The sequence below is a fragment of the Schistocerca piceifrons genome, chromosome 3 (genome assembly GCF_021461385.2).
Source record: "Schistocerca piceifrons isolate TAMUIC-IGC-003096 chromosome 3, iqSchPice1.1, whole genome shotgun sequence".
NCBI classification, from domain to species: Eukaryota; Metazoa; Arthropoda; class Insecta; order Orthoptera; family Acrididae; genus Schistocerca; species Schistocerca piceifrons.
Genome location: NC_060140.1, coordinates 205773995 through 205799653, shown reverse-complemented (window position 1 = coordinate 205799653; position 25659 = coordinate 205773995). Strand labels below are relative to the sequence as shown.

Here is a 25659-nt window from a genome sequence, read left to right as displayed (position 1 = left end):
AGTGTGAAGCTATTGTCATACCCATACCTAAGCCCAATAAGGACATTAATATGTACAACTGCATCTGGGCAGACGGTATGTTTCCCAGACGCTGGTGTGAAGCTACTGTCATACCCATACCTAAGCCCAATAAGGACAAACACCTTCCTTCTAGCTATCGCCCCATCTCTCACGAGCTGGTTTGCAGGGTGATGGCACGTATGATTCATGCCTGGCTGGTATGGTGGCTTGAGTCTCACAATTTACTAACCACTGCACGCTGTGGACTTCGAGTATGCCATTCTGCAGTTGACCATCTCGTCACTTTGTCCATCCATGTCATGACTGGTTTTCTGCGGAAATCCCAGACTGTAGCCATGTTTTTTGGATTAGAGAAAGCTTATGATACCTGCTAGAGGACTGGTATCCTCTGTGATCTCTACACACGGGGCTTCCGTGGTCACCTGCTGTGTTTCATTAAGGAATTTTTAAAAGACAGAGTTATTGAGGTACATGTGGGTTCCTCCTTGTTGGAGACCTTTATCCAGGAAAACGGTATACCTCATGCTTCCATCCTGAGCATTGTCCTCTTTGATGTTGCCATTAACCCTATAACGGCCTGTCTCCCTTCGGTAATATCAGTCTCCCTTTTTGTTGACAATTTTGCCATCTATTGCAATTCTCTACGGATCTGTCTTACTGAGCGGTGTCTTCAGCGATGTTTCAATCGTCTTTACTCATGGAGCATTGACAATGACTTTCATTTTTCCACTGACAAAACAGTTTGTATGAATTTTTGGTGGTGCAGTTGGTTTCTCCTACCACCTTTCCATCTTGGGCATGTTGCTCATCCATTCGATGAAACTAAGAAACTCCTGGGGCTCCTGCTCAATAGGAAACTATCTTGGTCCTCCCACATGTCTTACCTGGCAGCTCGCTGTATGTGGTCCCTCAATGTCCACAATGCTACTTCATGGGGTGCCAATCGAACCACCCTCCTCTGCTTGTACTGGTCCCTTGTCTGTTTGGAAGTAGAGTGGGTGCTTTGTTTATGCATCTGCATGTCCATCCCTCTTATGCCGTCTCAATACTATCCACCGTCCTGGCATCCGTTTGGCCACTGGCGCCTTGTAAACTAGCCCGGTTGAGTGTCTGTATGCAGAAGGTGCTAACTATCACTGTCCTACCGCCGTGACTTTTTCCTCAGCAGTTATGCATACCATTTGTCTATCATGCGTGGCCATCCATCCTATGCCTTCTTCTTTGATGACTCTTTTTAATCATCAGTATGGTGTGCATCCCTCTTCTCTGTTACCTCCCGGAGTCTACTTTTGGCCCTTGTTCTAGCGGCTTAAGTGCACCCTTCATCACCTTGTCTTCATGTGGTGGCCCATGTTCACATTGTCCTTCATACTCTGTCTAAGGACGCTATTCTGGCCTCGCTCTATCACTTTCAGTTTCATGACCTTCACATGAACTTCGCAATAGTACTTTTGTGTATACTGATGCCTCTTGGAGCCACCATGGTGCCGGGAGTGCCTTGCCATTGACGCCGGTGTTTTCAATATTGCCTTCTGGCACACTGCTCAGTATTTAGAGCACAGCTCTTCGCTCTGTATCAGGCCACTATGTACATCTGGTGATACGGGCTTTTCAGTTGCGTCATGTGCTCAGACTCTTTCAGTGCCCTTCAAAATCTGTCTGTGCTGTACACTATCCATCCCATAGTGCAACGGGTCCAGGAGGACTTGCACTTGGTGACTCTTGACGGAGCCACTGTCATGTTTATGTGGGTTTATGGTCATGTCGGTCTGACAGGAAATGCAGCTGCTGATGCTGCTGCCAAGGCTGCATTCCTCGTACCTCAACCCAGTAGTTCTTATATCCCCCCTGATGATATCTGTCTGGAGATGGTGTCACTTTGTCATCGCCGCTGGTCCTGTCTCCACAGGAATAAGCTCTGGGTTATTAAGCCTCTCCCAGTGACTTGGACGACCTCCTCTTGGCCTTTCTGCCATGAGGTGGTCATTTTAACTGAGTTGCATGTTGGGCAATGCCTTTTCAGCCATTGTCATTTAAGTAGTGCTCCCCTACCACTTTGTGCAAATTGTGCCCAACTTTTAAATGTCCACCAGTTTCTGATCGAAGCCCTTTTTGTAACCGTTTGTCTTCATTCAGGTTTGCTGTCTGTGTTATTGGCCATTTTAAAGAATGACACATGGGCTGTCAACCGTGTTTTTTCTTCTCTTTTATTTATTTTTTTTTTAAATTTTTTTTATGCCACATAGTAGTATGGCAAAGTCCATGTAATTTTTAGTTGTGGATCTTCATTTCTCTACTTTGTATTTTATAGACCTTTCTCCACATCCCTGTTTTTTGCTGTCTTATCTTCCATTGATTGGGATTGACGTGGTGATGTTTTTAACTCCTCTGTTTGTCTTCATGTTCTACAGTTTTGATATGGGCGTGCATGAGTGTAGTTGTTTTTGCACCCTAAAACAAAATAAACAAACAAACAAACAACTTATGATGTACACGTGTGGTAATATAGACAGCGTCTGTTATACAGGGAGGTTCAGAGAAGTATCCATACTTTCAAGATGACGTTGTAGAAAGGAGGTGTTTGAAGTGTGGGAATGTGCTCTAATGGTTCAATAGCAGTGAAAGTTTCCATTTGTGCTATCAAAATGTACTTTTTCCAAAACTGGTCTATTGTTCTACTACAGTTTGCGATGCATATTCATTATCAAACACTGTTCCTAACTGCAGTGTTGGGGACTGGAATAGACCTGCAGCCCTTCCTTGCTTGTTGCGACTAACAGGAGTCTTTTTTATTGGATCAAATTTTTTACTTTGGTCTTGATTGTTCTTTGGACTTCTGGACATTTTTGCTCTTTTCCCTTATTTTTTAACATTTTTTTTCCCTCACATTTTTTAGCTTTTTATTCTGGTTCCATTTTTGGGTTTGTCCTCCATTTCCTAAATTTTACTGAAGTGTGGGCTATTTGCGGAAGGATGCCTTACTGTGGTGCATTACATTTCCATTGTGCCCTGTTATCTTTTGCATGTACCAATCAAGTGAATCTACCTTTGCACACGAAATCCAGTGCAGTAGCCAGTGCATCTTGGTGGGGTTATGTACCCTCTCGGTGGCTCCCCCTGACAACACAGGGATTGCACTACCGATGCCCGAGATGTGACCTCCCTTTGTCAGCCAAGGAGTAGGTGCCTGTCCACTTCAGGGTACCAGGACTCTGGGCAATGGCTACCGTACCAGGTGGCCTCTGAATGGTGGGGTGGCACCCATGGGGAGGGCCTCCAATCAGAGTGAGTGGCAGATGATCTGCAATAAAACAGATCAAACTTCATGGTTGCCATGCCAACATGGCCGTCTCATCAGTTGGGAACAGTGATTTTAATGCAGAACTTTACAATCCTATGGCATTTCCGTCATTGACCTTGCCTTAAGACTAGAGCCGGACAAGGAGAAATGGAAGTGGACAGTTTGCCGATTCTTGGTGTGTTCCCGCACTGACAGCGGCTCTTTCACCTTAACAAAGCCAAATGTTTCTTTGCTGAGAATATTGAAATTCAGTTTGGGGAGGTTGTGGCAATAGAGGAAATGCAAAGTGTATCTTTGCTCATCTAAACTTTGCACATCAACCAATCATGGGCACTTCAGTCTTGCATAGAAACACCAGTTACCATTTCTCCTCATAACAAGCTCAGTAGAATTGAAGGTGTTATCTTCCTTTGGGACCTAATGATACAAACTGATGAAGTGCTGCATACTAATCTGGTGTGGCGTGGAGTCCATTTTGTTTGCCGCATCCAGAAGGGACCTAAGGATAATAGAACAGACACTGGAGTTTTTATCCTAGTCTTCGATGGCAACATTTTACCTGAGAAGGTTAAGGTCGTGGTTTATAGCTGTGATGTCACGCTTTACTTACCTCCTCCAATGAGATGTTTAAAGTGCCAAAGGTTCTGACACATGTATTCCCACTGTTCTAATGAGGCTGTCTGTTGGGCACATGGATAGGTCCCATGAGGACAATCCTTGTGATGAATCCCCTAAATGTGTCAGCTCACCAGGACTGCACCCTTCTCATTCACCGCAATGCACAGTATTCGATAGGAAGCAGAAAATTCAATAGTATAAAATGCTTGACTGCCCTGTCTTACCAAAATGCGAGGAAAGTTCGAAAGATTTCATCCGAATAATATGGTCTCCAGTTTTGTGTCATCACAGTCCACACTTCACATGATAACAGGGTCTCGCGTGACACTTCCTAGCCTTGGTTGCACCCCAGGGCCTGCCCCACAGTTGGAGGAGGAAACATCAGCTCCCTCATCCTGCACACCTATAGCACCAGTTGTTCCCACACCATCTCTGCAGCCAGAGATACCTAGTCATCCTCTGGTGTCAGGAATTGAGGACACATGTCAAGGTGCCACCCTCTCAAGACAAACCAGCAGCCACAGGCTGCGGGCTGAAGAAAAGTTCAGTCCTCTTCTCTTCCAGAAAATTCACTGCAGAAATCTTCACAGAAATTGAAGTCTCGGAAGGGTAAGAAGGAGAAGCAGAATGATAAGCTACTTTAAGGCTTCAAATGTTCTGCTCCCCGACCCTGCAGTGGTTGAGCCTATGCACAAGGGATCACACAATCAGGTGTACCATGATCTGGTAGCGAAGTAATCACATCCATCTTTCCCATTTGCCACTTTCTCAGACCTGATTCCAATGCACCTCCAAAGAATCTATAATGGCTACTATCACCATACGACCAAACTCAGTCATTTAATTTCTACTTACTCGGTAATTGGCATAGTGCTTCAGGAAACACTGTTTATGGTGAACTCCTCCCTGCTCTGAAAAACTACCAACCCCACTACACCAGTTGCATTAGCGTCAAAAAAGCGTCCTGTGGAGTCTGTACTCTAACATGCTCCATATTTTCAGTGAGCAGGTGCTCCTTACCATTGCACTAAAGGCCGTGGCTGTTAGTGTCTACCTGTCAGTTCGAATGACAATATGTAATGTTTGTTTAGCCCTATATGGACCGTTCTGTGATCATGAGCTGTTTGAGTTAGTGGCAGCTCCCTGCCCCCTTTCTCTTATTGGGGAACTTTAATGCCCATAATCCTCTATGGGGTGGTGACACTATGTCTCGCAGAGGCTGAGTACTAGAACATCTCCTTTCAGAATTGGACCTCTGCCTACTCAACACCGGAGCTGCAACCTATTTTCACTGGGGTCCATGGAACATTTTCAGCTATTGATCTCACAGTTTGCAGCCCGAGTATCTTACCGTGATTCAGTTGTGTGTCCATGACAATCTTTGTGTCAGCGACCATTTCCCTATTGTTCTATGCCTATCCATTCGCAGACATCTAGAACATGCTTCACCTTGGTCGCTTCAGAAAGCTGATTGGCAGGCTTTCTCCTCTGCAGCCACTGTTGCATCGTCATGTGACATATCAACAAATTGGTACAGGATTCTATTGATACTATTACTCATGCTGCAGCAGCAATGATACCCTACTCCTCTGGCTCATCCTGACGACTGCCGGTGCCGTGATGGTCTGAAGATGTAGCCACAGCTGTCGGGGAATGCCGCAGGGCACTTTGATGGCACAAGCATCATCCCTCTATGGATAAGTTAATGGCTTTCAAGGTACTCCATGCGAAAGCACAGTTTTTAATAAAGAAGTAGAAGCAGGAGTGTTGGGAGCAATGTGTCTCAACCACATGGACCCACACCCCCTGTCCCATGTATGGACTAAACTCTGCTGCATTTGCATTCATCCAACAGTCAAGGCAGTTCTTGGAATCCTTGTCAGTGGTAACATCTGCACTCATCCCATGGTTCTTTCCAAACGTTTTGCAGCACACTTCGCTGAAGTGTCCACTTTCAGTTATTACCACCTTGTTTCCTGAGCTGGAAACACCTTATTGAGTGCTACCTGCTATCTTTCCATGCACACATCTATCAAATAGTGTCCCTTTTAGAGAATGGGAGCTTTGCAGAGCTTTAGCAGTGAGTCAGTATACATCCTCTGCACCCAACAAAATTCACAACCAAATGCTCGAACATCTTCATGCCAACAATATGAAACATACTACATTTGGTGGGAGGGAGTATTTCCTTCTCAGTGGCAGGAAAGTATTACTATTCCTGTCCTGAAACTGGGAAAAAAAACCACATACCTTAACTAACTATGGCCAAGCTCCCTGATGAATTGGCTATGTAAGCTATTCGAACGGGTGGTTGACTGCTGGCTTTGCTGGTGCCTTGAAGCCAGAGGGCATATATCAAAATTCCAAAGTAGCTTTTGGGCTTTCCGGTTCGCCACATATCATCTGGTTTGTTTGGAATTCGCAGCGCTTATGCACATTGTCAACATCTGATTGCACTGTTTTTCGACATAATGAAGGCATATGATACCAAATGTCAACATCACATCCTATTTACACTCCATGAGAGGAGTGTCCACAGCAGTTTACCCATTTTTATCCAGAATTTCCTATCTATCCAATTTTTTTCAGGTTTGCATCGGTTTGACTCTCAACAACCAATGTGTACGGGAAACTGGAGTCTCTCAGGGATGGGTTCTGAGCATAACACTTTTTGCTATTGCCATCAATGTAATTGTAAATGCAGTGGGCCTGACAGTTTCTTTGTCACTGTTTGTGGATGGTCATTGCCTGAACTTTCCCTCTGCATCATTGCACACCAGTGAGCGCCAACTTCAGGAGGCTGTCTGGGGAGTCCATGACTGGGTCCTGAATCACTGATATCAGTTTTCTCCTACAAAATCATGAGTTAAGCATTTTTATCAGCTCCGAAATGTGACACCCCCCCCCCCCCCCCAAACTCCCCCTGGGGGCTCACCACTCTTTGGCTACCATGGGGCTCCAGCCTTTGCAGCATCTTCTCCCTTCCGAGCATATTTTCCCTTCCATGCTGCATGTCTATCCTTTTGCTATTCTTCTTCCCCTCCCTTGGGGAATGTGTCTGGGGTGTCATTGGGAATGTTCTGCGTTGTAAGTCGCTGACGTAAGAACAGTCTCACCACTGTTTTTTCACTCCCTTTTCCTTTCTTTGTTTCCCTTCTCCTCTTATTCCTCTGCTTCAGCACTTGAGGTTCCTCTTGATCTTTTTCCTCCCTGTGCACTCTTGAAGGCCGGCCCACATGTCTGACCCATAACAGGTGACTGGTTAAGGCGTAATTCCCAGCCCCAGGTCGACAGGTAGGGTTCGCACGTACCCCCTGGTACAGGCCAGGCCCAGGGAGGGGTGATTGCTTGAGCTGCAACCTTCCCAAATTGCTGATTGGTCCCTCTGTGAGGTGTTTGGGGGGTGTGAACAGTCACCTAAGGCAGGCGCGCCACCTTGTGAAGTCTTGCAATGTGCTAATGAATGCACAGTGTGGGTTTCGAGCACGGCGTTCTGCAGTTGACCATCTCGTAACTTTGTCCACCCATGTCATAAATGGTTTTCTGTGGAAATCTCAGACTGTGGCCATGTTTTTCAATTTGGAGAAGTCAGAAGACATATGTGGGAGAACTCGTATCCTCCGAACTCTTTACACGTGGGGCTTCCATGACCGCCTGCTCTGTTTCCTTCACGAATTTTTAAATGGCAGAGTTTTCAAGGTACGTGTTGGTTCTGCCTTGTCGTACACCTTCATCCACGTAAATGGTGTGCCACAGGGTTCCGTCCTATTTGCTATTGCCATTAACCGTATAATGGTCTGTCTGTCTCCCTCCCACCCTCAACCCCCCCTCCCCCTGGGCATCCCCGGCTCACTTCTTGTTGTCGATTTTGCCATCTATTGCAGTTCTCCATGGACCTGTCCCACTGAGTGGCATCTTCAGCGATGCCTTGATCGTCTTCACTCATGGAGCATCAACAATGGCTTACAGTTTTTCCACTGAAAAAACTGTCTGTATGAATTTCTGGTGGTGCAGTTGGTTTCTCCCACCATCTTTACATCTTGGGCCTGTTGCCATTCCATTCGTTGAAACTACGAAATTGCTATGACTTTCGCATGGAACTTCGCGATAATACCTATGTATACACTGATGGCTCTGGAACTGAATGTGGAGTCGGGTGTGCCTTTATCATTGGCACCCATGTCTATCGATATCAGCTTCTGGCACTCTGCTCATTATTTACAGCAGAGCTCATTGCACTGTATCAGGCCACAGAGTATGTATGGCGACACAGACTTTTCAGTTGTGTCCTCTGCTCAGACTCAATCAGTGCCCTTCAAACTCTATGTATGCTGTACAGCACCCATTCCTTAGTGCAGTGGAGCCAGAAAAACTGTCACTTTCTCACTGTTTGTGGAGCCACTGTGATGATTGTGGGTTCCTGGTCATGTCTGTCTGCCATGTAACGAGGCTGCTGTTGCTGCTGCCGAGGCTGCAGTCTTCGTACCTCAGTCCGTTAGTTCCTATATTCCCTCCGATGATCTCTATGTTGTTGTCTTGTCAGGTGGTGGTGTCCCTTTGGTGTCGCCAATGGTCCTCCCTTCACGAGAATAAGCTCCAGCCTTTTAAGCCTCTCCCAACAACTGCGTATTGGGCACTGCCTTTTTAGCCATCGCCATTTGATAAGTGATGCTATCCCACCACTTTGCACACTTTGCGCCCAAGTTTTAACGGTCCTCCACTTCCTGACAGAATGCCCATTTTTTTTAACCATTTACGTTCCTGCTTGGGTTTGCTGTCTGAGTTATCGTCCATTTTAGCAAATGCCATGTGGGCTCTCGACTGTGTTTTGCTTTTTATCTGCCAAAGCAACATGGTGAAGGTCATTTAATTTTTAGTTTTCAAAGTCTGTTTCTGTGTGGTGTCTTTTCTAGTGTTTTCTCCACATCCCTGTTTTTAGCCGTCTTCTCTTATGTCGATTGGGGCTGATGTACAGTCAGTTTTTTAACTCCTCTCTGTCTCCATGTTCTATAGACTTGGGCGCGTATGACCCCCAGTTGTTTTTTGCACCCTAAAGCAAAACAAAACCAAAGCTAATCCGGACTGTGCACCCGCACCCGGAAATTTATCTTGGTCATTGAAACTCTCCAATTCTTAGGTATTTTATTTGACCACAAGCAAGCTGCATGTCTGCCGGCTCAAGGCAACTTGTGTGAAGAAGTTGAATGCTCTCCTTTTTGTAATCACTCTGCATGGGGCACAGATTGCATCGTTCTGGGATTTTGTGAAGTGCTTATTTTATCCTGCTTGGGCTATGGATGTGTTGCCCATGGGTTGGCAGCAAGGTCTGTACTGAGCTTGCTGGACCCTGTTCACCACACTGGTGTGCAATTCGCTATGGGGGCTTTCCATATGAGCTCTGTTGGCAGCCTCTTGATGGAAGCCAGTGTCCCATCCCTGCAGGTTGGATAGCAGCAGCTTCTGGCAAGTTACACGATCACAATGTCAGATGCCTACCCACCCATGTCACTCAACTCTGTTTCACAACCAGCAGTTCAGACTGTTTGCGCATCATCCAAAACTGGGAAGACCAGCTGGGATCTGACTCGACATTATACTGAAGGACCCCCAACAGCCTCTGTTAGTTGCTAGACATCCCTCTCAACATCCCCTGTGAGCTTTACCATGTCCTTTGATAATAATGGACTTCTTTTGTGGCCACAAGAAGGATGCTGATTCTACCCTTCTCCGACACATGTATCTTTCAATCCTCCATGATTATTCTACATTCTGTATGCATCTACACAGATGGACTGAAAGTCAATGACAGGGTCCATTACACTTTTGCATGAGAAGCACTCTCTGCCAAGTACCTACATTGTATACATTGCAGAATTGGTTGCCATCTCTCAGGCTTTGTGGTGCATCAAATCCCAGGCCCTGACAAAGTTTCTGATCTGTAGCGATTCCATCAGTTACTGAAATGAATGAAATGTTGTGTGGCTAGGGCCTCCCATCGGGTAGACCGGTCGCCTGGTGGAAGTCTTTCGATTTGACGCCACTTCGGCGACTTGTGTGTTAACGGGGACGAGATGGTAATGAAGACAACACAACACTCTGTCCCTGAGCGGAGAAAATTCTCTGACCCAGCCGGGAATTGAACCCGGGCCCCTTAGCATGGCATTCTGTCGCGCTGACCACTCGGCTATCGGGGCGGACATCAGTTACTTAAAAGGCATAACACTGTGCTATCCCAAAAATATTTTGGCTGCCAATGTCCAGGACGTACTGGCTGACCTCTGCAGCTCTAGAAAGACTGTGACCTTCATGTGGATACCGAGCCACATACGCATTCCAAGAAATAAACTCGCCAAACCCTTAGCTAAAGTCGCAACTACAGGAGATCAACTTAATGTTGGGATGCCATGCTCAGATTTAAGATTACAACTTGAACACAATATTTTGAGGCTCTGGGAACTGGAATGGCAGGCTACTACAACCCAAAACAAGTTGAGAGTGATTAAAGGGTCCACTAAGATATGGCAGACATCTTTACAGGCCTTTCCAAAAGATGCCATTGTGTTGTGCTGACTACGCAGCAACCACACGAGACTCACCCATGAGTTCCTTCTGCGTCAGGAGGATCCCCCTCACTGCAGCTGCAGTAATCTTTTGACAATAGTGCATGTTCTTCTTGAAAGTGCCCTGCTGGCCAATCTGCGGCAAGGTCTTGGTTAGCCTATCTCACTACCTCAGGTGCTTGCAGATGACGTGACAGCCACTAACATACACTCCTGGAAATGGAAAAAAGAACACATTGACACCGGTGTGTCAGACCCACCATACTTGCTCCGGACACTGCGAGAGGGCTGTACAAGCAATGATCACACGCACGGCACAGCGGACACACCAGGAACCGCGGTGTTGGCCGTCGAATGGCGCTAGCTGCGCAGCATTTGTGCACCGCCGCCGTCAGTGTCAGCCAGTTTGCCGTGGCATACGGAGCTCCATCGCAGTCTTTAACACTGGTAGCATGCCGCGACAGCGTGGACGTGAACCGTATGTGCAGTTGACGGACTTTGAGCGAGGGCGCATAGTGGGCATGCGGGAGGCCGGGTGGACGTACCGCCGAATTGCTCAACACGTGGGGCGTGAGGTCTCCACAGTACATCGATGTTGTCGCCAGTGGTCGGCGGAAGGTGCACGTGCCCGTCGACCTGGGACCGGACCGCAGCGATGCACGGATGCACGCCAAGACCGTAGGATCCTACGCAGTGCCGTCGGGGACCGCACCGCCACTTCCCAGCAAATTAGGGACACTGTTGCTCCTGGAGTATCGGCGAGGACCATTCGCAACTGTCTCCATGAAGCTGGGCTACGGTCCCGCACACCGTTAGGCCGTCTTCCGCTCACGCCCCAACATCGTGCAGCCCGCCTCTAGTGGTGTCGCGACAGGCGTGAATGGAGGAACGAATGGAGACGTGTCGTCTTCAGCGATGAGAGTCGCTTCTGCCTTGGTGCCAATGATGGTCGTATGCGTGTTTGGCGCCGTGCAGGTGAGCGCCACAATCAGGACTGCATACGACCGAGGCACACAGGGCCAACACCCGGCATCATGGTGTGGGGAGCGATCTCCTACACTGGCCGTACACCACTGGTGATCGTCGAGGGGACACTGAATAGTGCACGGTACATCCAAACCGTCATCGAACCCATCGTTCTACCATTCCTAGACCGGCAAGGACACTTGCTGTTCCAACAGGACAATGCACGTCCGCATGTATCCCGTGCCACCCAACGTGCTCTAGAAGGTGTAAGTCAACTACCCTGGCCAGCAAGATCTCCGGATCTGTCCCCCATTGAGCATGTTTGGGACTGGATGAAGCGTCGTCTCACGCGGTCTGCACGTCCAGCACGAACGCTGGTCCAACTGAGGCGCCAGGTGGAAATGGCATGGCAAGCCGTTCCACAGGACTACATCCAGCATCTCTACGATCGTCTCCATGGGAGAATAGCAGCCTGCATTGCTGCGAAAGGTGGATATACACTGTACTAGTGCCGACATTGTGCATGCTCTGTTGCCTGTGTCTATGTGCCTGTGGTTCTGTCAGTGTGATCATGTGATGTATCTGACCCCAGGAATGTGTCAATAAAGTTTCCCCTTCCTGGGACAATGAATTCACGGTGTTCTTATTTCAATTTCCAGGAGTGTAGTTTTGCATTTCCTGAGCAAGAGCAGATTTTACTCTAACCTATAATACTCTCCACTTCCAGTGTTAGGAGTGGTTTTGGGGTGAGAGCCTCCCCTTGTAGCGGGTACTCAGCAAGCAACTGCAGGTTACTTTCTTCCCCTCTCACCTTGTTGTGCCTTTAGACCCTAGTTTGTAAGATGCTTTTGGGTTATCTCTATTTTCTTTTACCAGTCACACCCTTTTAAACTCTTTGACTTACTAATACAGTTTGAGCATCCAAGGCCCCTATTTTTGTGTGTTTATCGTATGATAAGGAGGGACTGATGATCCAGTAGTTCAGTCCCTGTGAACATATAATCACTATCATCATCATCATCCTAACTGAAATAGATTTTTTTATGGGTGGGGAACCTCTGTGTTTATGGTGCTGTTGTGCAAGAGAGTTGGAACACAGAGGATTGGTCAAACTAAAGGAAACATAGAGCAGTTAAGGACGTCACTTTTGCCCCCCCCCCCCCCCCCCCCCCGCCCCCTTGTAGGACGAAACTGCTGAGGTCATCGGTCCCTAGGTCCCTATTATGCAGTCTCCTAAGCATTCTGCTTACAAGCATTTCTGCCCTAGCACTTCCCAACTGTATTGTGTGTTAGATTCTCTAGGAAGACCTTCATTTCCATCTATACGAGATGGTCATTGTTTAAGAACTGTCCACTGGGACTGGCAGTATCTGCTACAGGCATGTGAAATATTGGTTCAGAACTTGACTAAAGATATATTTGTTTTGTTCTCAGTTCCACTTTTCTGGATGTGTTAAAAAGCAGATCATGTGAAACCCAACTCGTACTTTTCCCACATGACATACTGAAAGCTCTGGTTCAATGCAGTCAAGTAGATGGAGTTTTTTTCGATTTCCAGAAAGCATTTGACTTAGTACTACATCTACGCTTATTGTCCCAAGTATGATCATATGGAGTATCAAGTGAAATTTGTGACTTGATTGAGGAATTTTTGGTGGGAAGGATGCAGCATGTTATCTTGGATGGAGAGTCATCATCAGATGTAGAAGTAATGCCAGGTGTGGCCCAGGGAAGTGTGTTGCAACCCTTGATGTTCATGTTGTATATTAATGACCTTAAGGACAATATTAATAGTAAAGTCAGACTTTTTGCAGATGATGCCTTTATCTATAATGAAGTACTGACTGAAAGAAGCAGCATAAATATTAAGTCAGATCTTGATAATATTGCAAAGTTGGGCAACTTTCTTTAATTGTTCAGAGATGTAAAATTGTGCACTTCACAAAACGAAAAAATGTAGTGTCAAGAAGTAACATAGGAAAAGATAGATAACTACTTGCCGTAAACATATCATGCTAAGTTGCGGACAGACACAATTAAGACACTTATGCATAAGCCTTCGGCCTCAGCCTTAGTGGAAAAAAGAGAAACACACACCAATCATTCACACAAGCAAGCACACCTCACGTACACATGACTGCCACCTCTGGCAGCTTGGGCCCGAAGGCAGCTATTACGTTGGATGGAAGCAGCAGTGGGAGGGGGTGGAGAAGGGATAACAAGTGTACTGGTGGAGGAGCACTGTCTGGCGAGTGTGCATGGACTAGAATACCAACAGCTGCAGTCAGGAGGTTATGGGTCAGGGAGGTGGGGAAAACAGAGCAAAAAAGGAGATGGGCAGATCCATTGGCAGAGGGTGACAGAGAGTAGGGTATGAGAATGGGGGGGGGGGGGGGGGGGGAGGTGATAGGCTGAGGACAGGATAATGGGAGTGGAGAATGTATTGTAAGGGTATCTCCCACCTGTGCAGTTCAGAGAAGCTGCTGTTGGAAGGGAGGATCCCCATTGAATTCAAACATGTTATGTTAAGCTGCATGTTGTGTCACAGGGTGGTCTACTATGCTCTTGGCCACAGTTTGGTGGTGGCCATTCATCCTGGTGGACAGCTGGATGGCAGTCATACCAGTATAAAAAGTTATGCAATGATTGTAGCAGAGTTGGTAAATGACACAGCTGCTTTTGCAGGTGGGCAAGCTCCTGATTGGGTAGGATAAACTCATGATAGGACCGGAATAGGAAGTGCTGGGTGGGTGGATTTGGCAGGTCTTGCACCTGGGTCTTCCACAGCAATATGATCATTATGGCAAGGGGTTGGGTTTGGTAGTGGCATAGAGGTGAACTAAGATGTTGTGGAGGTTGGTTGGATGGTGGAATGCCACTTTAGAAGGGATGGGAATGATCTTGAGTAGGATGTCCTTCATTTCAGGACATGATGATAGGTAATCAAAGCCAGGTGAATGATGTGGTTCAGTTACTCCAGTCTGGGCTGGTATTGGGTGATAAAGGAGGCAGTCCTTTGTGGTGGGTTTTCAGGGGTGTTGGGATAGCGGGTGTGAGGGGAAATGGCACGGGAGATCGGTTTGTGCGGGGGATGGTGCCTGCCTGTGAAGATCTTGGTGAGAACCTCAGCATACTGGGCAAGGGAGTTCTTGCCACTGCAGATACACCATCCCCAGGTGGTCAGGTTGTATAGGAGAGACTTTTTGGTGTGGAAGGGACGACAGCTGTCAAAATGCAGGTACTGTTTATGGTTGGTGGGTTTAATGTGGACAGAGGTGCGGATCGAGCCATCAGAGAGAAGGGGGTCAATGTCTAGGAAGGTGGCACACTGGGTTGAGAGGACTAGGTGAAGCAGGTGGGAGAGGTGTGCAGGAATGAAGATAGGGTGTCTTGGCCAAGAGTCCAGATCATGAAGATATCATTAATGAACCAGAACCAGGCTAGGGGTTGGCACTTTGAGAGACAAGGTAGGTCTCCTCTAGATTGGCTCCTAAGAGCCACAAGTGTGCCACAGACTTGTTTGTATAGCTTCCCTTCAAAGGAGAAGTAGTTGTGTGTTAGAATAAAATTAGTAAGGTTTATAAGGAATGAGGTAGTGGTTTGGAGTCTGAAGGACATTGGGAAAGTTAGTGTTCAATAGCAATAAGACCATGGGCATGAGGGATGTTGGTGTATAGGGAGGGGGGCATCAGCAGTGACAAGTAGGGATCCGGGAGGTAAAGGGCTGAGGATGGTGGATAGTTGGTGAAGGAAGTGGTTTGCATCTTTGATGTAGGAGGCTAAATTACAAGCAATTGGTTGGAGGTGTTGATCAATGAGGGCCAAAATTCTTTTAGTGGGGGCACGATAACCAGCCACAAGGAGGTGTCCGGTATTGTTGGGTTTGTGGATTTTGGGGAGCATGTAGAAGGTGGGATTGCAGGCTGTCATAGTGGTGAAGAGGGAAATGGATTTAGGGGAGAGGTTCTGGGAAGGGCCTAAGGCTTTAAGCAGGGATTGTAGGTTGTGTAGGACTTGTATGATGGGATCACTCTGACAGAGTTTATAGTTGGAGGAGTCAGATAATTGGTGGAAACTTTCCACCATGTAGTCGCTACACTTCATAACAGTGATGGAACCTTAGTCTGCTGGTAGGATGATTAGGTGTGGATTATTGTTGAGGTTGTGTATGGCTAATCTTTCTTCTGTTGAAGGGTTGGTGTTCTGAGGAAGGGACCTGGGGAAGGATGATGAGGCTAAGTTGGAAGAGGGAATTCCTGGAAGGTGATGAGTGGGTGGTTGGGTAGTGGTATGAAGTGGGAGAGGCAAGGTTCATTGCTGGAATTAGGCAAAGTGATTGACAGCAAAGAAGTGCTTCCATTGCAGGGTTTGGGAGGAGGACAATAAGCCTTTGACAATTCCAGCATGGTTATATTTGGGTGTAGGGCTAAAGATGAGACCTTTGGATAGTACTGAAACTTCTGTGGAGCTGAGGGATTTGAGTGGAAGGTTAAGAACAACATTGTTACAGGAATGTTTTGGGTCTGAATTTGGTAGAGTGTTGGTAGGGAGTTTTGGGAGGTGTGTCATGTTGAAAAGTTCAGTTAGACAGGGATTAGGTGCTGTGAGGGGTGGACAAGGAGGAACACTGTGATAGGATAGGGATGGGAAAGTGATGCCCTCAGGTGGCAGTTGGATGTCAGCAGGTTGCATAACTTATGGAGGTGGTGTCTGGAATGCTCCTCCAGATGTTGGAGAACAAAGGACCCAATTTCAGAAACATGTATGAAGCAGGGACTTTACAGTAGCAGTATAATGCAGAGGGAGCAGAGGTGTTTCTGGAATTCCTGTGTTATGGAGATGTGTTTTTGCAGTACCAGGTTTACAAGAGTCGAGGACTGGTGGAATCTGAAAAGGTGAAGGAGGTGAAAGGAGGGGTAGGGTCCAGAGAAAGGAATTCTTATGGTTGGGGCATTTGGGAGGATTCTATAGTTTAGGTAGCATTCAAGAAATAGGATGTGGGACTGGGCTTTACCCAGGAAAATGGATTCTTTTCTGAACTGGTGCAGAAAGATGGAGCAGGGGTCTCTTGTGGCATGAATGGTGTAAAGAAACTGGAATGACATGGAAATGGGCAAAATAGGTCGTCATGGGTGAGAGAGGAGCTGAGTAAGAGAAAAGATGCATAAAAAACTCAGATACACAAAAATGAGTGAAACCACGTAAAAATACACACAAATACATTAAAAATTTACAGAAACGTGTAGGAAAAGGAATGAATTGGGCTTGTGTGTGTGTGTGTGTGTGTGTGTGTGTGTTGGGTGTTTTTTTTTTTAAAAGCGATAAGGGAAGAGAGGAAAGGGGGCTGGGTTATGTCGAGGATCCAAGTTATTACAACTATCTGAGGCAAGAATCTGGGCATCAGATGCTGCATCAACAACTCACCTGGTCACAAAGCCTGTGTTGTATGCAGTCGATCATTGATACAGTGTGGCTCAGAAGTAGGTGCGGTTTTGGAGGGTGGTGAAAAAACACAGGAAAGAAGAGAGAGAAAACAGACACTGAGAAGAGTAATGTGATAGAGAATAGCAACAAAGGAAAAGTCATAGGGTTGTAGGATGGAAGAAAAGCTGTTCGGCAAAATCAAACAATGGAAACTCCAGATAGGAATCTCAACATGTAGGAAAAGTGTGATTACTACATGAATGGAATGGGTAGAAAACCTGATAACTCATATGATATGTACCCTCTGCCATGCACTTCACAGTGGTTTCCAGAGTATAGCTGTAGATGTGTACTTAGAATATGCATTATTGGAGAGGTGAGAACAATGGAGCAATTCACAAGAAACCTCTGCACAATGATAGTGACAGTTCGGTACCATCAGTTCTGAGCATATGTCGACATGATTCAAGATTTGTTTTGAACCACAGCTTCAGCAAATCAATTTGGCACTAGCATGGTTTTAGCAGTGCGGTGCTAGAAATTCAGTTACTGTTTTGAGGGAAATCTTCCCCCAGTGCTTGATCTCCTGGTTTGGTGACATTCCATGTCCTGGGCACTCACTGGATTTAACTCTGTGTGACTACTTTTCATGGGGATACGTTCAGAGTGAGGTGTATAAAAGTCGACCAAGGACTCTACAAACCTAGAAGTAGACTGCATTCTGCAGCAGATGCTTCTCAAAGTTAGGCAGAATGGCTGCAGCAGTGCATTAACCGAGAGGAACAAGACATGCAAGAACTGTTGTTTAAAACCTCTTGAAATTAACTTAGTGGAATATTCCTGTTCAAGCCCCTGTAGTTTCATGAAGTTCCAGTCGATGGCGGTACTATATGTGGCCTTCAAAATGGCATCTGTAATGGAGGTGCAGTCGAAGCAAAGTTGTCATTCAGTTTCTTTTGGTGGGAAACCATAACATCAAAGATATTCATATGCACGTGCAGAACGTCTAGGGAGACCTGGCAGTGAACAAAAGCATTTGACAAGGCATCTGTCGTCATAGCAACAAGATTGCCCCAACCTGTCGATCTCCTGTGCGCAGGCTGTCCATGTACGGCTGTGACTCTTGCAGTGTTGGAATGTGTTGACACACTCATTCGAGGTGATCAACAGACCACACTAAAACATCTTGTTGTTCAACTGGACATCTGTTAGTGGTGCCGTCCACCGGTTGGGATAGCTGAAGATATGTGCTCGTTGCCTAACAGAAGATCATAGAGAGCAATGAAGGACCATTTGTGTGAATTGCTTGCGTGTTAAGAGTCTGATCATGACAATTTTCTGTTGAACATAATCACAAGCAGTGAAACATGAGTTCATCATTTCAAACCCAAAACAAAATGACAATCCTTGCAGTGCTCTCCTCTGAAGGAAAAGTTCAAAACCGCACCCTCAACTGGTAAAGTCATAGCAGTAGTCTTCTGGGACTCTGAGTGGGTTATTCTGTTTGATGTCCTCTCTCATTGTGCATCATCAAATTTGAAGTGTATCGTAGTATCCTCAGGAAATTGAAGAAACTACTTCAACATGTTTGTTGCTACAAAAACGCAAACTAACTTCCTTCACCATGACATTGCAAGACCTCACACAAGTCTGTGCGCCACAGAGGAGCACACACAACTTTATTTGAGTGTTCTTCCTCATCCACCCTACAGCCCAGATCTTGCACCTTCAGTCTCTTGTCTGCTTGGTCCAATGAAGGATGCTCTCTGCAGGAAGCAGTACATGGATGATTGGGATGTTATTGATGCAGCAATATGTTGGCTCAGATGTTGACCAGTAGAGTGGTACTGTGCAGGCGTACAAGCCCTTCCGGTAAGGTGGCATAAGGCCATTGCATTGAACAGATATTACATTGAAAAATAGGGCTTTGTAGCCAAAACAGTGGGGAATAATATGATGTATTGCAATCCTCAATAAAACCAACCCACTTTCAGAAAAAAAGTGTTGCATTACATATTGAACACCCCTTGTATAGTTTTGTTCTACAATCTTTTTTAAAAATAAACCTTCAGAGTTAGGGATACTGCCTGTGCCACCCTGTATTTCTGATGAATTAAGACCAGTGGTTGTTCGTGATCTTTGAAGCCTCTGTGACATTACATTTTAACAAGATAACACAAGATCACATGTTACTCGTGCTGTCCTGGCCTACCTTAGTATAGAGGGTCTGTAACGCTGGCCAGCATGTTCTCCAGATCAGTCGTCTGTTGAAAATGTCTGCTGATGGGTTGCTGAGAGACTGGTAGCCTGCCATCGCTAGGCACTAAGATTGATTAACTCTAAGATAGAATTGAAGCACCTATATATCATCTCAGCTCACAATCTGATTGACTAAATGCCAATCCAGATTAGAACCATTAGTGCAGCCAGAGGTGGCAGCAGTGTGAACTAAATTTTGAATCCTGTGTATCCTTCAAGATTAATCACGTATTCTCCCTACTGCACTGTATACACACAATAAGAAAAAAAAAATGTTTCCATAATGAGGTAGGAAATTAGGTACTGGCAGAAAGAAATCTGTTAGGACAGATAGTGAGTTGAGCTTGGGTAGTTCAGTCGGTAGAGAACTTGCTCGCGAAAGACGAAGGTCCTGAGTTTAAGTTTGTCAGACACACACTGCAAGAAAGTTTCAAAAGAATTATTTATTATCATTCATGATGTAATTTGTGATCTGATTTATTTCTTATGATTTAGTGTGTGAATTTCTGGACTGCTGTGTAGCTTTTTTTAAATGTACTAGAGTAGTTTTTAACAGTTTAATTTGGGATAGCTCTTAACAATTTGAGGACTGCCCAAAGAGGAATATTGGTTTAAGAACACCAGCCATTTATGCCATTTTTTTAAAGTATTACTGACATGTGACTGCTGCAAAACCTAGCAGTTGCATGCACGAAATTGTGTCAATGTGATCATATATTGGCTCAGTCATTCATGACACCAGCTGTTCCATTCACTAATGTTTGTTTCGAAATAATTATAGAAATTGCCAGCAGAAGGCAGCACCTGTCAAGGGACAGGTAACGAGACCTCTGTACATTATTCTCATGTGAAATGAGTCCAGTTTTCAAGCAACAGGTGCCTCGTGTCGAGAAAATTGTGGCCCGAGCAATACTTCGGCGTGGTCTTTTGAACACAGTGATGTGGCTCGAACTGCAAACAGGCTCAGTCTCCGAAGTGTTAAATAACGTTCCCTTTTCCATGTGCAAATATTTTTTCTTCAGTGATCCATGGGTTTATCCATTCCTTTTTAATCAAATTTTTAATTAGCTCATTGAAATTATTTTCATACTGTGACACAAATTTCATATGAAATTCATAAAATTTTTCATCTACTCAGTTCCTGTAGTTACATGGTGGTTAGACATGTACAGGCCATCCAACGTTCTTATTAATTATATTATGTACTGACTTAATGTGCAATTGGCAAGGCAAACATCATAGCCATGGAAAAAAACTTTCTTGCGACAATAATCACACTATTCCATAATATTCTTTTGTTGCAAGAACCATTTTTAAATTGAGAAGTTTTATCTTGTTGATGTAGAGGTTACTGAAATATTCTATACTGTTATTAAGCAACTCTAAATTCTTTTTGTTTGGCTTGCTTGGAACAGTGTCAAAAGGAAAACAGAACCTACTGCGTAAGTACTCCAAATTGTTGACTTTCTAATCTTTTTTTATCAATTTGTGATTTCTCCATGCATCTGTAATGGTTTGTCTCTGTTTCTGCTGCTTTCTTTGAAGTGTTCGGCGAAAATCTTCTCCTGCTCAGGCTCCTCGAGCTCGTTCTGATAAGTCGAGGTAAATTATTCCATCATTTAATTGAAAGCACAGAAGATGCTAGTTTGTGTGATAATCATGTAAAAAACATTAATGCATGTGTGAGGAAAAAATTGACTGCAACTTTTTAGTGTTGATTAACTTATTATCTCTTTTGTGTGAAATGTAATACCAGTTAAAACAGACTTCATTTCTTAGTTTGCTTGGCTTCTTAATGTAGGTAAATTTATAACTTAGTGGGTTATTTCTCATAAAATAACTATTACAAGAGTTGTCTTTTACAAGTAGTTTGTATCTTCTTTTTGAGTTGAAGCACATTTCATATGCAGTTCAGAACTAATTATCAGAATAATGGTCAGTTAATAAGCTTATTAGTTTCAGTTAAAAAATATGAGGTATGCTTACTAGTGATCAATTTTTAACGTGGTACGTTTTCAGTGAGTTCTCAGAGATGATTAAAAATAAGGTCTTCACAAAATGAAATGATTCTTCTCAGATTTTGGTTCCTCACAAAATGACATCTCGCTGGTAATCAGTATGTGCGTAAATTAATAAATTTATAATGTGAATCAGTTAGTGGAGGTATCATTAATAGTAAATGATAATTATTGGTGTTTGGGTACATTACTTGATTCTATCACATTGTGATACTCATTTAAAAGCTTTTATAAATATGACTTATTTCTATTATTCATGGAAAAGATCAGAAATGTCTTTGTTACATCAAATTAATTGTTTTAGAATTTCAGTGCTCATCTCAGATATGTATGTATGTTTGAATGTACATACATTGAAAATCAGAAAAATTACATCAATCACACACAAAATGCACATCAAAAGGAGTGTGAAAATCTAAAAAATACTGAAAGATTTGACCATCTCATTAACAGTCTCTTTAGCAATAGATCAGTAGCTCAGTTGGACAAGGATGGGGAAAGTAATAGACTGTGCTTTTATCAAAGGAATCATCCTAGCATTTACATAATTAGGTTAGAGAAACTGTAGAAAACCTAAATTAGGATAACAGGATGGTTATTTCCACCCCATGTTCAGAAATGTGTGTTCAGCTTCGTAACCCCTGTTTCACTGCGCTTGGTGCAAACATAACAAATAAAGTATGTGCCCTGTAGAGCAAGTGATAATCATGGCAGGTAATTTTCATGTATTTTCCTGAATACAATGACGCAAAAACAGGTTACCAACAATTTATAGAAGAGCAGTAAAAAAAATATATAAAAAGCACTTGTATATATGTTATTTCATTAACCCGGGAAGGATTCACCAGAGGAAAATGGTGAGAGAAATAAAGTAAATGGTCATACTTGTAGTATGTTGTTTCGAAATAGCTTGTTTATGAATTTGGATCAAATTTTGGAATGGTAGGTTCAGCGGCGGCATGCTGATGACCAGTTACTGCCTAGAAGTTGAGGCCACTTAGAAATAACATATATCTGCAACATCATTGGTTTCTATTTAAGACTTGATATGAATTGTAAACAGATTTGTGCATATTTTAAAATATAAAGTATATGTAGAGTATTGCTTGCTAATAGTTATTCAGATGTTCTGTAAAAATTGTGTATTACTAATTCTTGTTGTGCAGTTTCTCCATTTTGACTCATGTTGTTTATTTTCTGTGGTAAACTTCGGCAGAAATGTACCTGGTCGGAAACCCAGGTAGGAAGACATCATTGTAGAAATGTGTTAAACCAGGGTTGCAATTTGTTGTTAGAGTAAAATCTAGAAAACCATTGCACTCATTATACACACTGAGAGAGAAGCATTTCATACTTTATGCTTCAAGCAAAGGATATATGCTTACACATAGCAATAATAATTATTTTCTTTGTACATGGGGTTTTGCTACATGCCAGCCAAGCCAAATTCCCAGAAAATGCTGTAACCAGCTTTGCTGTTCGTAAATTGCCTCTTCAGGTAATTAGGGGAGTTTGAGTATGAGCTAGCTATACATGATGCTTCAGCTTGCATATTTCTCTTAATTGTGATCTAGCAGCCCTGGTTTATCAAATCTGTAGTTCTTTAACTGTGTAGACTTTTTCTCATTGATGCAAACAGTGTCCTTCTCTGCATTATCTTAATTCTGCATTTTTAGTAGTACAGTTAATAGAAGACTAGTTTCATTTATATGTAAAGTTGAAGGAGGAGGCTAGGAATGTCTTACTTGGCTATGGGATATGCACCTAGTTAGCCGATCTCTGAAATGAACTGACAAAGAATAGAGGAACCAATTGCATAATGTTTCCTATATGCATCTTCTCTCTCACCATTATTCAGAAAAAAGGAAGAAACCACTGTTAATACTTGATATTCCACATATGATTGAACTGACCATGAATTCTGTTGATATTTGAAGCTTTATTTTTGAATGCAGATAGTGAACATGTATTAGGGCTTATGACAGGGGATCTGTTATACTACTTCAGCATATAGGCAAATATCTGTTGCCTTGTGGAGCCCAACCTAGTTTTGCTGAGACACTTAAGTTTTCTGGTTTATACCTTTTCATTTTCGACAGTGATCTTTTGCTACTCATTCCTAAATTCTGCCTTCTCAAGTTTCAGATGATGTTTTGAAATTATTTCTGGGTCTATGAATGTTCACTCTCCTCTAAATTACTCTTCCCGAGTCTTTGACCCTTTCCATACGGTCATTGTTCTAATAACTCTCATTTCAGATAATTGACTATTGTTCGCTTGTCAATTTTTGGAATGCATAAGTCATTTCCATGTATCACTTTTGATTTGTAAAATTGAATTCTAATGTTTTTTGTTCTGGTTTTTTGTTACCTATTATCTTTCTGCATATGTTGTCATAATTTATAAGCTTGTAATTTTTAATTTACGTATTTGTAATTGATGTCAAAGCCATGCATAGATTTAAAAAAGGTCACTGGAGAACCTTGTGTCAGGAAGTCATATCCGGCAGAGGAACTGATTGGCTGTGGCATACACTGATAAGATTCAGAATTAGAGAATTTGATGACATGATGTAAGAGATGGAAGTCAGTAAGATAATTATTACCCCCTGAAGTGCTAAGAGCTGCAAGTAGGCACAAGTCAGAGTAAAAGAAAAAGAGAGATCATTTTGTGTTTTGGGTTGTGTGTGTGAGATGAGATGAGAGTAGTCACAAAGGTACATCCACGTGATGCCTCATTTCCCATAGATCAGTTCAGATGCACAGAAACATCAGTGCATGCGGCAGAATTGGTTGAAGTCATGGTATTAACACACGTGCTCGAAAGTGTCCCAGAGTTGCTTTAATCAGCTTGCTATCAAATGTTGCTGCAATATTTCAGTCTTCTGCTTGTACAACTGATAATGCATATCTAGGCTAGGTAATGCCATGCTTAATCAAATTTGTGTGGAGGAAGGCTGACACTTACTTATTGCCTGGAAACATAGTAGTCGTGTCAGAGTTTAACCCAATAATTTTAGGTTTGGAAACAAAAGATTTCAGTGATTCTTGTTACACTTGTGACAGGTGTGTTCTAAGTGACAATGAAGTTCCATTGTATTTTATTACATTTCTTTTGTAACAAAAAAATTTTATATTGGTATTTTTAGATGTGAAAAATAATAAAATAATTTCAGTTAATAACTTATATGCTATTGAGAATTGTACTGAAATCATAAATATTCTGACTCCGTTTACACAAATGATCAATAAATTTAATTATCACTTATACACTTTTTCGTGTAAATAATTTATTTCAGAAATCACAATATGTTAGCTTTTTTTTTTAGACTTATATTTGTTTGTGAGCTGTTCATTTATCCTTCTCATATCTTTAGTATAATTTTTTGAAATGATCTTGCAGAATAAGTGTTTAATGCTGTATTAATTTCAACATGTGTTATTAATTGTTGATAAATGCCCTGGTCAAAAGCATTTGTCAGAACACTTCTAAATAATACACATTTTGTAAACAGGCAGTTCATGCTTACTGTAAGAGATTGGCCGGCCGAAGTGGCCGTGCGGTTAAAGGCGCTGCAGTCTGGAACCGCAAGACCGCTACGGTCGCAGGTTCGAATCCTGCCTCGGGCATGGATGTTTGTGATGTCCGTAGGTTAGTTAGGTTTAACTAGTTCTAAGTTCTAGGGGACTAATGACCTCAGCAGTTGAGTCCCATAGTGCTCAGAGCCATTTGAACCATTTTGTAAGAGATTCCAGCTAAGGACTGGAGACTATTCACTTCAATACATGTCTTCCATTCTGTGCCTAGAGCCATGTGTGAATTGAATGCTTTATCTGTGCTGTTGAAAGTGCCAAACTTGTATGCAAAGCTGAACAGAAAAACACATTGTGTCGATTCACCCGAAGAAATAACTTCTGACATTTGTACTCCTTTCCATTACTATTTTAGCTTTCATTATGTGTTTCATGCTGATTGATGTGGTTTTACTCATAATTACTGTTAAATGTTTAATTTTTGATATCTGTTAGTAGGTGGTGACTACATTTAATGGTGAGAGTATGACTGACTACTTTGAACTGAAAGCTCATGCACTGCATTATTTTGGTGCATTAAATCCAGCTGCCTTCTTTGCCTATCTTGATAACATTGATAAAAAAAACTGAAATTGCCCTTCATCTTTTTTTCCTTGCAGTCATCTGTTATTTACACTCTCCTCTTCTTTCATACTTTTCGTCGGTCGTCCCTTAGGGCAGAATCTCTGGTTCATAGAACCTATAATTTTGTGTATGCCACTTTTGGCTGAATTTTTAATACAGTTAAAAGCTTCCAATAACATTATGCGTCTGCATGTGAGGGTGCAATTGCAGATGCAGGAGAGCACAGGCATACATGCACCAGCTAGTGACCTAAATAAAACTAGCCCAGAAAATTTTTATAAGGTGACACACACAAATTTCTGTTGTTAATTAATAGATGAACTGACCTTTAAAAG

At 43.5% G+C, this 25659-nt stretch overlaps 1 protein-coding gene across 5 annotated transcripts in view; it reads left to right on the top strand.

Moving 5' to 3' along the window:
• Nucleotides 1-25659, top strand: part of LOC124788020 (dynactin subunit 1) — a 162658-nt gene that overhangs the window by 15253 nt on the left and 121746 nt on the right. For 3 of the 5 annotated variants that reach the window (XM_047255081.1, XM_047255077.1, XM_047255078.1), the window contains exons 4-5: nt 20695-20751; nt 22384-22407. The exons of 1 other annotated variant lie outside the window; for it this stretch is intronic. In XM_047255081.1, the coding sequence (XP_047111037.1) occupies nt 20695-20751; nt 22384-22407 (81 nt within the window). The remainder of the gene's footprint in view (nt 1-20694; nt 20752-22383; nt 22408-25659) is intronic. One more of the 5 variants, XM_047255079.1, reaches the window with a different exon arrangement.